Source organism: Hemibagrus wyckioides, linkage group LG28, assembly GCF_019097595.1.
Source record: "Hemibagrus wyckioides isolate EC202008001 linkage group LG28, SWU_Hwy_1.0, whole genome shotgun sequence".
Lineage (NCBI taxonomy): Eukaryota > Metazoa > Chordata > Actinopteri > Siluriformes > Bagridae > Hemibagrus > Hemibagrus wyckioides.
The window spans coordinates 5,380,082-5,395,240 of NC_080737.1; the positions used below are offsets into that span (position 1 = coordinate 5,380,082).

General features: G+C 40.7%; 1 protein-coding gene and 1 pseudogene across 1 annotated transcript; both read left to right on the forward strand.

Moving 5' to 3' along the window:
• The first annotated feature begins 2,823 nt into the window (after positions 1-2,823).
• LOC131348304 (trichohyalin-like) lies at positions 2,824-3,960 on the forward strand. The gene has a single exon (XM_058383126.1). It carries the CDS (start codon positions 2,941-2,943, stop codon positions 3,595-3,597), a length of 657 nt encoding a protein of 218 aa, XP_058239109.1. The 5' UTR covers positions 2,824-2,940; the 3' UTR covers positions 3,598-3,960.
• A 2,840-nt stretch (positions 3,961-6,800) lies between these two features.
• LOC131348671 (GTPase IMAP family member 4-like) lies at positions 6,801-8,996 on the forward strand (annotated as a pseudogene).
• Positions 8,997-15,159: the final 6,163 nt, after the last annotated feature.

Here is a 15,159-nt window from a genome sequence, read left to right on the forward strand (position 1 = left end):
TGCTGCATGAATAATATATTTATTGTACAGATGAAATAGATTAGACTGTGCTGTGTGTTCAGAGTGCAATAGCACATAGATATATGAGCATCATGAGCATAGTGTAGTGAACACAACAGACTGTGATCTCTGGCAGAACATTCATCATGCTGTTGTCTAGTTTATCATTTAGTGTTGTACAGACACAGAAATCTGACCTACACACTGATACTGAGAGCTAAAAAGCTGAATGTTTTTGTTTGAATGTGATTTCATAGCAATAACTCTCTCTGAAAGTAACTGAGACTGGCTAACATTACTGTAGTGTGTAGAACTACAGAGAGAGATGTGAGTTAGAGAGTCACACTGGATAATGCTACATGAAAGAGATTATTACAGAATGGAAGCAAGTGATCTGGTCAATTTGTTTCTTACTGCATTCATACTGAAAGATCCTGAAGAGATTTTTTAATCAGCAGAAAGAGGAGAGAAACAATACAGTACAGGATAAAAACAGACTTTTAGGAACAGTTACAGAATGTTTATAGCTAATACTATAGGATAAAATACAGAAATACTGAAAATTACAATGAGTTTTTAATCATTTCTAATCTTACTTTGCTTTTTTCCACATCCTCCTCTATATAAAGATGTCTGTGTTTATCAGGTGAGTAAACTATTATAAAATATGATAAATTCATTAATGTCTTACTGATGATAGCAGTATAAATAATCTTAAATTATGTTAAAATTAGACCAGTGCTCAGTGAGGGGTAAATGAGTTACCATGGTAACCGCTCCCAGTGATGGTTTATTCTGGATTAAAAAAAAATTACATTTTATTGTTCTAGAAACAGTTATTGATCTGTTCATCAAGTTGCTGATATTATTGTTGTTATTATATAATTATTATTTTTACTAGTGTAAACACTGTGGAAATTGAAACAAAATAAAAGATAACATGTAGACTTAGTTAAATGAAAGAAAAATGATAATCTTCACTACATTGTCCATATGCATATAAGTCCATCTGCAAACTTTGTCTTAAATTCCATTTAAAGTGACATAGAAAAGGTTGACCACGTGTTCAGTTTAACTTGATGATCGGTGCAGACATCCTACAACAGGAACAAAATTAATTTAGGGGTCACATGATGCTCTCGTGCTGAGTGGTATGTTTTCACCGAGCTTATATCAAACTTTGTGGCTGTTTCATGACTGAATTCCGTTAAACATCTCTTGAATATGCTGGTGACTGGTCCTACGGCTTCTAGAAAACTAGAAGGGGCCATGCCACTGCGAAAGCCCAATTGGCCACCAGACATGGTAACAAAAATGGTGGTCCCTTATCTGAACAGGCCAGTCTCACACAGGCTGTAACCGACAATTTGAGTGCCTTTCTGGACAAAAAGTTCACTCGGTTTGAGTCTACTATAAACTTAATTGCAACCCGATTGGAGGGAAATACAAAACGCATTACTGAGGCAGGGATCCACATTCCGCAGACCAAGGACAAAGTTGCTGAACTTTACAACAAGGTAACATACTGGAAATTAGAGTGCAAACCCTCACTGAGAGAGCGGAGGACACTGAAAACCGGAGGGACAATATCCATATCATTGGCCTGAAGGAAGGCACAGAAGGTCATCAGCCTGTTCATTTCTTTCAAACTTTACTGCCGAAGCTGTTAGAAATGGAAATAAAGAATGGCTGTGTAAAAATGGACCGAGCCCACAGGACCCTTCGTCCACTTAAACCCAACTGCGCACGCCCGCGATTAAGCTTCATAACTACTCGGATAAGGGCAAAATCCTGGCAGCTGTGATGAAGAATCCAAAAGAAACTGTAAACTAAACAAGCTGTCAATCCTTTTTGAATAAAAAAACAATATTATATATAGCTCATAGTTTCTGGGAATTCTGTTAGCTGACTGACGATCATGAAAATATAACTTAAAAATAACATTAAACACAATCAGATGCATAAGAACATGACTTTATTGTGATATTGTGTGACGTCACCACAACAGACATGAACCCAAACATCTTGATTCTCCTGGAGAGGATTTTTTTCTCCCTCCTGTAAGGTTCAGTTTACTGTTTAGTGATTGTGTTCTTCAGCTGCATTCAAACTCAGTGTGTTACTGAATACAATATCAGTTTAAATCAGCCTCAATCACCTCAGTGTGTACTGTTATATCACACACACACACACACACACACACACACACACACACACACACAGTGATCTGAACAGAGAAACACTTCATGTTTATTTAACACTTTATTTACATACAGTATGGAGTCATGTATAAAACCTTCACACTGTTTTATTCACTTCCACAGAGAGACAGAGAATGGACAGAAGAAGAGAGAAAGAAAATGGAGGAATCTGTTCTACTGACTGGTGAGTATGGAAGGAGATACAAAAGTAAACACTCCTGTTCATTTTTACAGTCTGAAGTGTTCAATAATGAGATCTCCAGTAAGAATGTAGTCTGAAATTCACAGCTTGTCACATTCTCCATTCAAGATAGAATTTATACTTTATAGAGAAAGTTTATTTTATGGACAAGAAAAAACTCAGATATAAACTACAGTTGAATCTTTAAAATGTTAAAATGTTATAATAAGTAACAGTTTAAAATAAATAAAAATTTTACTGAAATATAATGGTAAATGTTGCTCCTTATTAAACACATTACTCACTTCAGTTTTCACGTTAAATAATTAGAAATAGTCATTTTGGCTTTAGTCATAACAAGTGCTGTTTCTGTAGCTGATCACTGGTTATGACCACATTAATCATTCAGCTCACTCTCCTGACCAATCTTTTAAAGAACTGGAACATAAAGAAAAGAAAATCTCAGAGCTGAAGATTCAGCAGAAAACTGAGTTATTGGAAAAAAACAAAGAACTTGAAGAGAAAGAGAGTCTTCTAACTGAGAGAGAGACACAGCTAATGGAAAGAGACAAACAGCTTCAGGAGAAAGACAGACTTCTGACAGAAAATACACAAACACTGCAGATGAAAGACGAGACACTGGAAGAGAAGGAGACACTGCTGAAACAGACAAGAGCTGAACTGGACACAACATTGAAGGAATTAGAAGACAGTCAGAGACACATGGAGGAGAAAAACACACAACTAGAGAATCTGAACAAACTGCTGACAGAAAATACAGAAACACTTCAGAAGAAGGACAAGAAACAGGAGGAGAAGAACACACAGCTCAGAGAGATAGAAGAAGAATTGAAAAAAACAAAGGTGATGTTAGAAAAGAATCAGACACAGTTGAAGGACAAAGAGAGACAACTGGAGACACTGGGACAGGAGCTGCAGGACAATCAGAGACAACTACAGGAGATGGAGCGTATCGTAGTGGAGCGACAGAAAACTGAATTAGCAGAAAATAACAAAGAGCTTGAAGAGAAAGAGAGTCTTCTAACTGAGAGAGAGACACAGCTAATGGAAAGAGACAAACAGCTTCAGGAGAAAGACAGACTTGTGACAGAAAATACACAAACACTTCAGAACAGACAAGAGCTGAACTGGACAAAACAATTAAGGAATTTAAAGACAGTCAGAGACACATGGAGGAGAAAAACACACAACTAGAGAATCTGAACAAACTGCTGAGGGAGAAAGAAACACAGCTGAAGAACACAGATAAAGAGCTGGAAACCAGTACAATTCAACTAGGGACACTGGGACAGGAGCTGCAGGACAATCAGAGACAAATACAGGAAATGATGATCGTAGTGGAGCAACAGAAAACTGAGTTAACAGAAAAAAACAAAGAGCTTGAAGAGAAAGAGAGTCTTCTAACTGAGAGAGAGACACAGCTAATGGAAAGAGACAAACAGCTTCAGGAGAAAGACAGACTTCTGGAGGAGAAAACAAAGCAGCTGCAGGAACAAACAGATCCAGAATCATCAACCCCCATCAGGAGAAGACACAGCAAGGAAGAGTTTCCTCCAAAGAGGAAATTTGTTTTTGTTTTTGAAATTTAATTTGTCAAATTAAGCGATTATAAGATGCTTCTCAGAAGGTCAGTGTTTTCAAAAGGTAAATATTTACTTAATAAATTATCACATAAAATATATTGTCTTCTTTGCCTTTCGGCTTTTCCCTTCGGGGTCGCCACAGTGAATCATCTCTCTCCACCTATCCCTATCTTCTGCATCCTCAACACTTACACCCACTAGCTTCATATCCTCATTTATTACATCCATATACCTATTCTTTGGCCTTCCTCTTTTCCTCCTGCCTGGCAGCTCCATGTCCAACATTCTCCTACCAATATAGTCACTCTAACTCCTCTGGACATGTCCAAACCATCTTAACCTGGCCTCTCTAACTTTGTCCCCCAAAGGTCTAACATGAGCTATCCCTCTGATGTACTCGTTTCTAATCCTGTCCAACCGTGTCACTCCCAAAGAGAACCTCAACATCTTCAGCTCTGCTACCTCCAGCTCTGACTCCTGTCTCTGTCTCAGGGACACTATCTCTAAACCATTCATCATGGCCGGTCTCACCACTGTCCTGTACACCTTCCCCTTGATTCTCGCTGAAATTTTTCTATCACACAGAACTCCAGACACCTTTCTCCACCCATTCCAACCTGCCTGCACTCGCTTCTTTACCCCTTTCCCACACTCTCCATTACTCTGGACTGTTGACCCCAAGTACTTAAACTCCTTTACCTTCTTCACCCTGTAATCTTACTGTTCCACTTCCCTCCCTTTCATTCACACACATGTACTCAGTCTTACTACGACTGACTTTCATTCCTCTTCTCTCCAGCGCAAACCTCCACCTCTCCAGGTTTTCCTCCACCTGCTCCCTGCTTTCACTACAGATCACAATGTCATCTGCAAACATCATTGTCCAAGGAGACTCCTGTCTGACCTCCTCTGACAACTGGTCCATCACCATAGCAAACAGGAAGGGGCTCAGAGCCGATCCCTGATGCAGTCCCACCTCCACTCTGAACTCCTCTGTCTGACCTACAGTACACCTCACCACTGTCCTGCTCTTCTCATACATGTCCTGCACCACTCTGACATACTTCTCTGCTACTCCTGACTTCCTCATACAGTACCACAGCTCTTCTCTTATTCACTTCTCTTCTCTTATTCACATCACCCTTATTCTTAAAGATCGGCACTAATACACTTCTCCATTCCTCAGGCATCTTCTCACTCTCTAAAACCCTGTTAAACAGACTAGATAAAAATTCCACTGCTGCCTCTCCTAGACACTTCCAGACCTCCACCGGGATGTCGTCAGGACCAACTGCCTTTCCACTTTTCGTCCTCTTCAAAGCCTTCCTGACTTCATCCTTTCTAATCTTATCTACTTTCTGTTCCACAGAGTTCACCCCTTCTACTCTTTTTTCCCTCTCATTTTCCTCATTCATCAGCTCTTCAAAGTACTCCTTCCATCTCCTATGTACACTCTCCTCACTTGTGAGCACCTTTCCATCTCTATCCTTAATAACTCTAACTTGCTGCACATCCTGCCCATTTTGATCCCTCTGCCTAGCTAACCTGTACAAGTTCTTCTCTCCTTCTCTAGTGTCTAACCTAGTGTACAACTCATCATACGCCTTCTGCTTGGCCTTAGACACCTCCCTCTTCACTCTGCACTGTAACTCCTTGTATTCCTGTCTATTCTCTTCAGTCCTGTCCATGTCCCACTTCTTCTTGGCTAACCTCTTTCTCTGAATACTATCCTCTCTCTGGAACTTCCTCATTCCACCACCAAGTCTCCTTATCTTCTTTCCTCCCTCCAGATGACACACCCAGCACCTTTCTTCCTGTCTCCCTGATCACTTCTGCTGTAGTTTCCCAGTCATCTGGCAGCACTACCTGACCACCCAGAGCTTTCCTCAACTTCTGTCTAAATTACTCACAACATTCCTCCTTTTTCAGCTTCCACTACTTGGTTTTCTTCTCCATCTCTATCTTTGACCTCTGCTTACAGACCATCAAAGTCATCCTACACACCACCATCCTATGCTGTCTGGCTACACTCTCTCCCACTACCACTTTACAGTCACTAATCTCTTTCAGATTGCTTCTTCTACATAGGATGTAGTCTACCTGTGTGCTCCTACCTCCACTCTTGTAATTCACTCTATGCTCCTCCCTCTTCTGAAAATAAGTGTTAACCACAGCCATGTCCATCCTCTTAGCAAAGTCCACTACCATCTGTCCTTCAAGGTCCCTTTCCTTAACTCCAAACTTGCCCATCACCTCCTCATCACCTGCGTTCCCCTCACCAACATGTCCATTAAAATCTGCTCCTATCACCACTCTCTCACCTGTTGGAATACTCTCTATCACTTCATCTAATTCACTCCAGAATCTCTCTTTCTCCTCTAACTCACAACCTACCTGTGGGACATAACCACTAACAACATTCAACATCACCCCTTCAATCTCCAACTTCAGACTCATCACCCTGTCTGACACTCTCTTCACCTCCAGAACATTCCTCACAATCTCCTCCTTCAGGACCACACCTACCCCATTTCTCTTACTATCCACACCATAATAAACAGCTTGAATCCCGCTCCTATAATACGAGCCTTGCTACCATTCCACCTGGTCTCCTGTACACACAGTATATCCACCTTCCTTCTCTCCCTCATATCAGCCAGCTCTCTACCTTTCCCTGTCATAGTACCAACATTCAGAGTTCCTGTTCTCAGTGCTACACTCTTACCTTTCCTCTTCTCTCTCTGTCTACGCACTCTCCTTCTTCGACCAACAGTAGCCCAATTTCCACCAGTGCCGTGTAGGTCAACGGCACCGATGGCGGTCATTGTTAACCCGAGCCTCGACCAATCTGGTATGAAATTTAGAGTACTGACGATTCGCATGGTTAAATTTGACAGTGTATTACACCGGATGCTCTTCCTGACGCAACCCTCTCTATTTATCCGGGCTTGGGACCGGCACAGAAGTCACTGGACTGTGACCCCATGGCTAGATTACATAAAATATACTGTAATAATCCTTAATAGTGCAATTCTTCAGATATTATAAGGAAGTGTAATTTAAACAGTGACAGGGGTTAGTTATAGTGTATAAGACATAACTTTCATGATCTCATCTCTCTAACTTTACCTTCTGAAGAATGTCTTTCTCATTCTGTCTGCTTCTGATATTTCCTAGTGAGTGGAGAGACTCAGGACTCAGCACCAATCAGGAGAAGAAACAGTATGGAGGGATATCGTCCAACATGTCAGTGATTAATGATTGTTGTATGTTTAGTGTGTAACTCAACAGGAGTTTGAGGGTAAAAGAAACAAAATATAAATAGAGGCAGCAGACAGATTTAGGCACTTTTTATACTTTAGATTTTAATAAAGAATTTTTTATATTTTAATAAAGTATTTTTATATTTTAATTACAGTTAAAATATCAGTATTGTAAAGCTGATATAAAACATGGACAAAAAGAAATAATGAAACAATATCTAACAGTAAAAATGAAAATCTGCTTAATATCTCAGGAGTCTGAGCAGCGTTACAGAAAAGCATTTGGCCTATTGTGAGTTTGTCGTTGTTGTTGGAGAAGGATGGATGGATTTGAATATGAGTTACATAAAGAGAGTAGGACTCCATACTCCATAGAACAGCATAATCACCATAATGCAGTAAGTGATTCTGTATTAAAATTTTATTAATACAGTTTGTAATAATATTAAATCTTGTTCATTTTCAGTGGGTGGAGAATCGTCTAGTCCTCATTCTCCAGTGTCGGTTCCTGTAGCAGAACTGAGGCTGGTGCTGCTGGGGAGGACGAGGTCTGGAAAGAGTGCAACAGGAAACACCATCCTGGGCAGAGAGGAGAAGAACCAGGCTGCTACATCTACAGCTACATCTACAGTCACCCAGCAGAGTGAGAGCACACAGGTGGAGGTGACTGGGAGGAAGGTGACTGTGGTGGACACTCCTGACTGGTTCTCTCCTGAACTCGCTCTGGAGAAGCTGAGACAGGACATGGGACTCTGTGTCCGTCTCTCTGCTCCAGGACCCCACGCCTTCCTCCTGGTCATACCTGTAAAGCAGCCTACAGGAGAGGAGAGAGGGATGCTGGAGAAAATGGAGGAGATCTTTGGAGAGAGATGTTGGAGAAACACCATGATCATATTCAGTGTTACTGATGAACTTCAGAAGAAGAACATTGAGGAGTTTATCCAGTCAGGAGACCAGGAGGTCCAGAGACTTGTAGAGAAATGTGGGAACAGGTTTCACTGTCTCAACATTAAGGAGAGTGGAGATGGTTCTCAGGTCTCAGAACTGCTGGAGAAGATAGAGAAGATGTTCGAAGGAAGTAGAGAGAAATGTTACAGCAGTGAGGTCTACTTGGAGATAGAATCTCAGATTAAAGCCATGGAGACAAACATCCTGAGGGAAAGAGAAGACAAAAGGAAGAGAGAGGAGATGGACATGAAAGAAAAACTAGAGGAGATGCAGGACTCTCTGAGAAAGATAGAGGGAGTGATCCAGGAGCTTGATGGGGACATCAGACAACTTAATGACCGAATAACTGAACTGGAGAGAAAGATGAGAGAAGAGAGGAAAGAAGAAAAAAAGAAAGAACTTGAGAGGGAGCTGAAACAAGAGGTTGAACGAAGGAGAGAAATGGAAGAAGAGCTGAAGAAACTAAAAGAAGAGAGAGAGAGAGGAGACGGATGGAGGAGAGACACAAACAGGAGTTGGAGGAGATCAGGGAGGTGTATGAAGGAGAGATCAGAATAGAGTTTATGAAGATCATCCTGCCTGAACTCTGGAAAACCTTTTTGGCCTCAAAAACAAAGATGCAGGAAGATTTCAGCAGACAGATGGAGGAGAAGAACAGAGAGCTAAAGACTCTTCACCACAGACTTTTTGAGGTCACAGAATATCGCAGTCTGCTAAGAGAAGCGTATAATATAACTGTGTTAAGCTTGACAGAACCAGAACAGGAGTAAATTTAGTAAATGAGAAGGAGATTCTCATTAGACTGAGATGGTTGGAGAGGACATTACAAACCCCAAGAATGTAACATCAACACTGCCAGAAGCAGACAAACAGAAGCATTCAAAGCTCACAGAATATCTCAGACTGAGAGAAGAAGTCTATCAGACAACAGTGATGAGTTTAACGTATCAGAACCAGCAGCAGGTTTAAGCTGAGTTTACACTGCATGTATGACTTTGGGCTCAGTTTTGCTGTTGCAGGGAAAAATCACACATCGGGACAGAATTATTTTATTGTGACTTGAGATCAGCGGCCTTATATTTCATAACATGACATGATGACTAGAGGACATTTTTGTGAGATTTGTAAAGAAAGACAGTTGCTGATAAAATTCTGACATTGTGAGAAATGTTCTGTTAAAATGTAAGTGTGAGTGCTGCTGTGATACTCATCTAAATCTCACCAACAGAAGGGTTTTGGATTATACCAAATGTCACATGAAAAAATATTTTTAGTGTAAGGATAATGATAAACTGGTAGGATTTTATGTAAAAAGACTTAAAAATACAAATTATAAAGGAATTTCTGAGACATACTACAGCATTACATGTTAAACTAAATGGGGAAAAGGAACGTGTGTCATTCTTTAATCAAAAAACACTACGAATTTTTGTAACAGTGAAAAAGTCAAAACAGTAACCTGATCATTAATAATTTTCCTTTGTCTGGATGCCCCCAAGTGTTTTATCCCATAATGGTGTTAGTTGATATAATGATATAAACACAGGAAGTGAAATCATGTAGTGACACTTTTCCAGTGTTTAATAATGTTTTAGTGTTACTTTTACTTCACTAATCTCACTTCACCTGGTGTCTGGTTCTGCTTCTTAATTCATGCCTCATTTCTATAATAGAAACGGAGCAGCTGAATGAGTGACATATTTCAACTCTATATGTGTAATGTATTATTAATGAAAGTTCTATGGAATGTTTTGTATTTGATAATGTACAGAATAATTGTAATAAATCCCTCCACCAATAGATGTCAACGAGTCTCTTGTTTTTTTTTTTGTTTTTTTTCATTTTTTATTATGGAAGGCGGATGAGATCATTATTTCTATCAGTAGAGATCCATGAAGTAGGCATAATCACTGAAACACTCTTCTTCCTGTTCAGCTCATCCTCTCTCTAAACTGAAGTATGATCAAATAAACACTGTAACTTAAAGAGCAAAAATATTCTTAACATGAACCTACAATCTACTAGAATTAAATCCTGAAAGAGTGACTGAGGAAAGATGTAAGTGTAAAATATTAGTGTGGGTCATAATGTGTTAAAATTTTCACTTTGGAAATGTCAGTCTGTTGTCCAAATCAACTGACCTGCAGCAGTGATGCACACATACACAGGAGATCTGGATGGTAAGGAAGGATCCCTACTGGACCCCACACTGCACCAACACTGCCCTAACACACACCAACACACATTAACACTGCACTAACACACACCAACACACATTAACACTGCACTAACACACACCAACACACATTAACACTGCCCTAACACACACCAACACACATTAACACACACCAACACACATTAACACTGCCCTAACACACACCAACACACATTAACACTGTCCTAACACACACCAACACACATTAACACTGTCCTAACACACAACAACACACATTAACACTGCCCTAACACACACCAACACACATTAACACTGTCCTAACACACAACAACACACATTAACACTGCCCTAACACACACCAACCCACATTAACACACACCAACACACATTAACACTGCCCTAACACACACCAACACACATTAATACACACCAACACACATTAACACTGTCCTAACACACAACACACATTAACACTGCCCTAACACACACCAACACACATTAACACACACCAACACACATTAACACTGCCCTAACACACACCAACACACATTAACACTGTCCTAACACACACCAACACACATTAACACTGTCCTAACACACACCAACACACATTAACACTGTCCTAACACACACCAACACACATTAACACTGCCCTAACACACACCAACACACATTAACACTGCCCTAACACACACCAACACACATTAACACACACCAACACACATTAACACTGTCCTAACACACACCAACCCACATTAACACACACCAACACACATTAACACTGCCCTAACACACACCAACCCACATTAACACACACCAACACACATTAACACTGTCCTAACACACACCAACACACATTAACACTGTCCTAACACACAACAACACACATTAACACTGCCCAAACACACACCAACACACATTAACACTGCCCTAACACACAACAACACACATTAACACTGCCCTAACACACACCAACACACATTGTTCAACCTCCTTCTGTCCAGGAGGAGATACAGGACCATCTGCACTAGAACCAGCAGTATCAGGGCCAGTTTTTTCCCCTCAACCATAAATCTTCTGAACTCTACACTACACCACTAGGACACTCATGTCTCACTACACTTCACCACCTTGCAGTTCTGCTTCACTCTGTACATTCTGCTACATTTTCTCTGTATAATATAATTATAATGTACATATTGTAAATTCATAGACTACACCAAGTTTATCTATTTATCTCTCTCTAAATATATACTATCTGTATATAAACTGGATACTGCCTCTGTTACTGTTGTACATACAATTTACATAATGCACACATTTTGCACAAATATATAATTACTCTTTTCTTAACACTAACACACATTAACACTGCCCTAACACACACTAACACACACCAACACACATGAACACTGCCCTAACACACACTAACACACACCAACACACATTAACACACACCAACACACAAACACTGCACTAACACACACCAACACACATTAATCTGCTTAGATCCTTGCTTGTGATTTGTTTAAAACTGATTCCCCAGGACACAGGTGTGTCCAGCACACATTCGTTACTCTGTAAGAGTTACCAGGTCAGACTGTCCCGCTGTAGTACTAACAAATTTCTTCAGTTTAATGCACTTTAGGAAACAATTTACAAGCCACAGACCCTGTCTTTATATAATGGTCATTTTCCTTGTGTAGTGACCGTGTACAAATACCTGTGTCCTGTAAACACTGACACACACACACACACACACACACACACACAGACACACACGTGTTTCTCAACATCTGCATGTTAAAGTGTTTTAGCAGGTTTTAATTTGTCCTTATCTTAAATATAACATAAATATTAACAGGAAAACCTATTTGTTCTCAAATCCTGCTATTTTACACCCCCATGTTCCCCTTGCACACAGTGACAGCTCAGAATAATGTTAACAGACATCTGTATCATGTTCATTTCTAAGAACTTGTATTAACAGGCATGTGTGAGTAGAGTGACAGATTCTTCTCACATAAAATGAATAGCTAATTACAAAAAAATGACAACATTAAAGGTAGGATAAATGTAGTACCTTTTTTTTTTTACTTAAGTACCTTTTGTAACACATACTTTTGTACTTTAACTCAAGTTGAAATTCAAACTGAGGACTTCTACTTTTATTGGAGTAACATTTTAACTAGGGTATCTCTGATTTCACTCCAGTTCAGGAGATGTGTACAAACACACCAACACACACCAACACACACTACCAGTAAATTAACACACACCAACTGTGGACTAACACACACCAGCTGTGCACTAACACACCAACACTGCACTAACATTGCACTACACTATCACAACTGTCAGTATCTGTCCTTGTTATTGTTTTGTCCACTAGATGTCCTCACTGTGTTTTCTGTTCTCTGTGTTCTTTTTTTAAGTCATGTTCCATTGATTACTGTTCACCTGTTCTCTGTTTAGTCTATGTAAGATGCCCTGTTTTCTCGGTCATAAAGTCAGTTGAAGTCAGTGGAGTGTTGATGTTGCTGTAATCTCTGTACACCTAGACTGTAACTGATTGTGCAGGTTTATGTTCCTGAGCTCTCTTGGATATTTCTTTGTTCTTTGGTTTTTGGATTTATGGATTTACTCTAATAAGATCTTTGGACTTATTTCTCTCTTCAGGATTAATAAATCTTTTGTCTTTATCTGACCTAAGACTGTACAAGTACAAGGCCAAAGTACACCAACAGAGCAGATAGTGTACATGCAGTAAAGCAGCAACACCCTGGAGTCCACACACACACACATACACACACACACACACCCACACACACCCCTACACACACACACATCTTTTGGCGCAATATTTTTGCTTTGACAATACTGTGACTCTATAATTGCTGTAATCCCAGATTTCCCAGATCTCAGATTTCTCACTAAACTAATACTCTCACCACATGAGGCTGGGCATTGTCATGCACCAGGAGGAACCAAGGACCCACTGCACCAGCGTAGGGTCTGACAATGGGTCCAACGATTTCATCCTCATACCTAATGGCAGTCAGGGCGCCATTGTCTAGACTGTAGAGGTCTGTGCATCCCTCCATGGATCTGCTTCCACAGACCATCACTGACCCACCACCAAACTGGTAATGCTGAATGATGTTACAGGCAGCATATCATTCTCTACGGCTGCCTGCTGAAGGTCATTTTGTTGGGCTCTGGCAGTGCCAGAAAGTTTGCTGTGTCTCTTAGCACAGTATCAAGAGCATACAGGAAATTCCAGGAGACAGGCAGTTGCTCTAGGAGAGGACAGGGCCATAGAAGGTCCTCAACCCATCAGTAGGACCGGTATAAGCTACTTTGTACAAAGAGGAACAGGATGAGCACTGCCAGAGCCCTACAAAATGACCTCCAGCAGGCTACTGGTATGAAAGTCTCTGACCAAACAATCAGGTCTCATGAGGGTGGCCTGAGCACCCAACATCCTCTAGTGGGCCCTGTGCTCACTGCCTGGCACTGTGTACCTTGATTGGCATTTGTCATTGAACACCAGCATTGGCAGGTCCGCCACTGGTGCTCTGTGCTGAAAGCTGTTTAATAGCTGTTCTGACTGTAAATCATAAGTTTTTGTGTTTTATCTGGCATTACATTTCTCTCTGTTGTTTTACATAGGATGTTCAGGATTGGTAAGTAAATAACTCGACTTCAAGCTAATGGTCAAGGCTGATATTTTATAAACTTATCACATATATTAAATTCTAATCCAGGAATCAAATAGAAGCATAAAAAGCATTTTCAGATCATGTTTACGTGAAGGAGTCTGATCAGTAAGTGAGATTCCACTTCCATCAGTCAGCTTCTTTCCGACAATGCATCTGTACATAACCCCACTGCAGTGTAATAATGTAGACAGAGACGTTTACATGTAACATAACACACACCACTGCCAGACACCTTTAGAATCTTACACAAAATCATAAAAAACAAAAATATCACATTTTTCAGGATTTCTCTTAAAGGAATAGTTACAGTATGACTCATAACTACACCAGGTTACGTATGTTATGCAGGTTTCCTGAGAAGGGAACTGGATGTTGTGTCATGGCTGATGCTATGGGAACACTTCTTAGCGAAATTTGTTTTTGAAGCTCTGTGTGAAATCACACCGATTTATCAGCTTGGGTAAGCCGTGATGAAGGGAAGCGCACCAGCAATACCATAAAAGGGCATCTACGTCACATTACTCCAGCTTCTACTTGTCTGAAGAAAGTGCGAGTGGATGCCCTGGGTGTGGCTAGTGACACAGTGTCTCGATCCTTTCTCAGGGAATTGGGTTACATACATAACCTGGTGTAGTCCCCTTTTGAGACACTATGGGAATGCCAATACCAATGCTGCCACATGCCGGGAGATGAAAGGGCACAAACGAGCTGGGAGCAGAGCACCATTATCCCTGTAAGACCCAGGACCCATGATTGGAGTCGATGTTTGGGGTATAGAACCTGATAAGGGTGTGCTGACAGGACTAACCCCCAGCAGCACAAATATTCTGCAGGGGAACACCCCTAGCCAGAGTGCTGGACAAGGCAATACACCTAGTGGAGTGAGTTGTAATTTGTAGAGGGGAAGCTGCACAGCGCACCTAACAAGCCTAGGAGATAGCTACCACTACTCAGCACAAGGTGCGGCTTGGAGACCGAATTGCTTTTGTTGCAGCCACCAAAGCAGATGAAAAGGGAGAGGACTTACCTCATGCACTCAAGCAATTGCCGTAAGTGCTGATAAC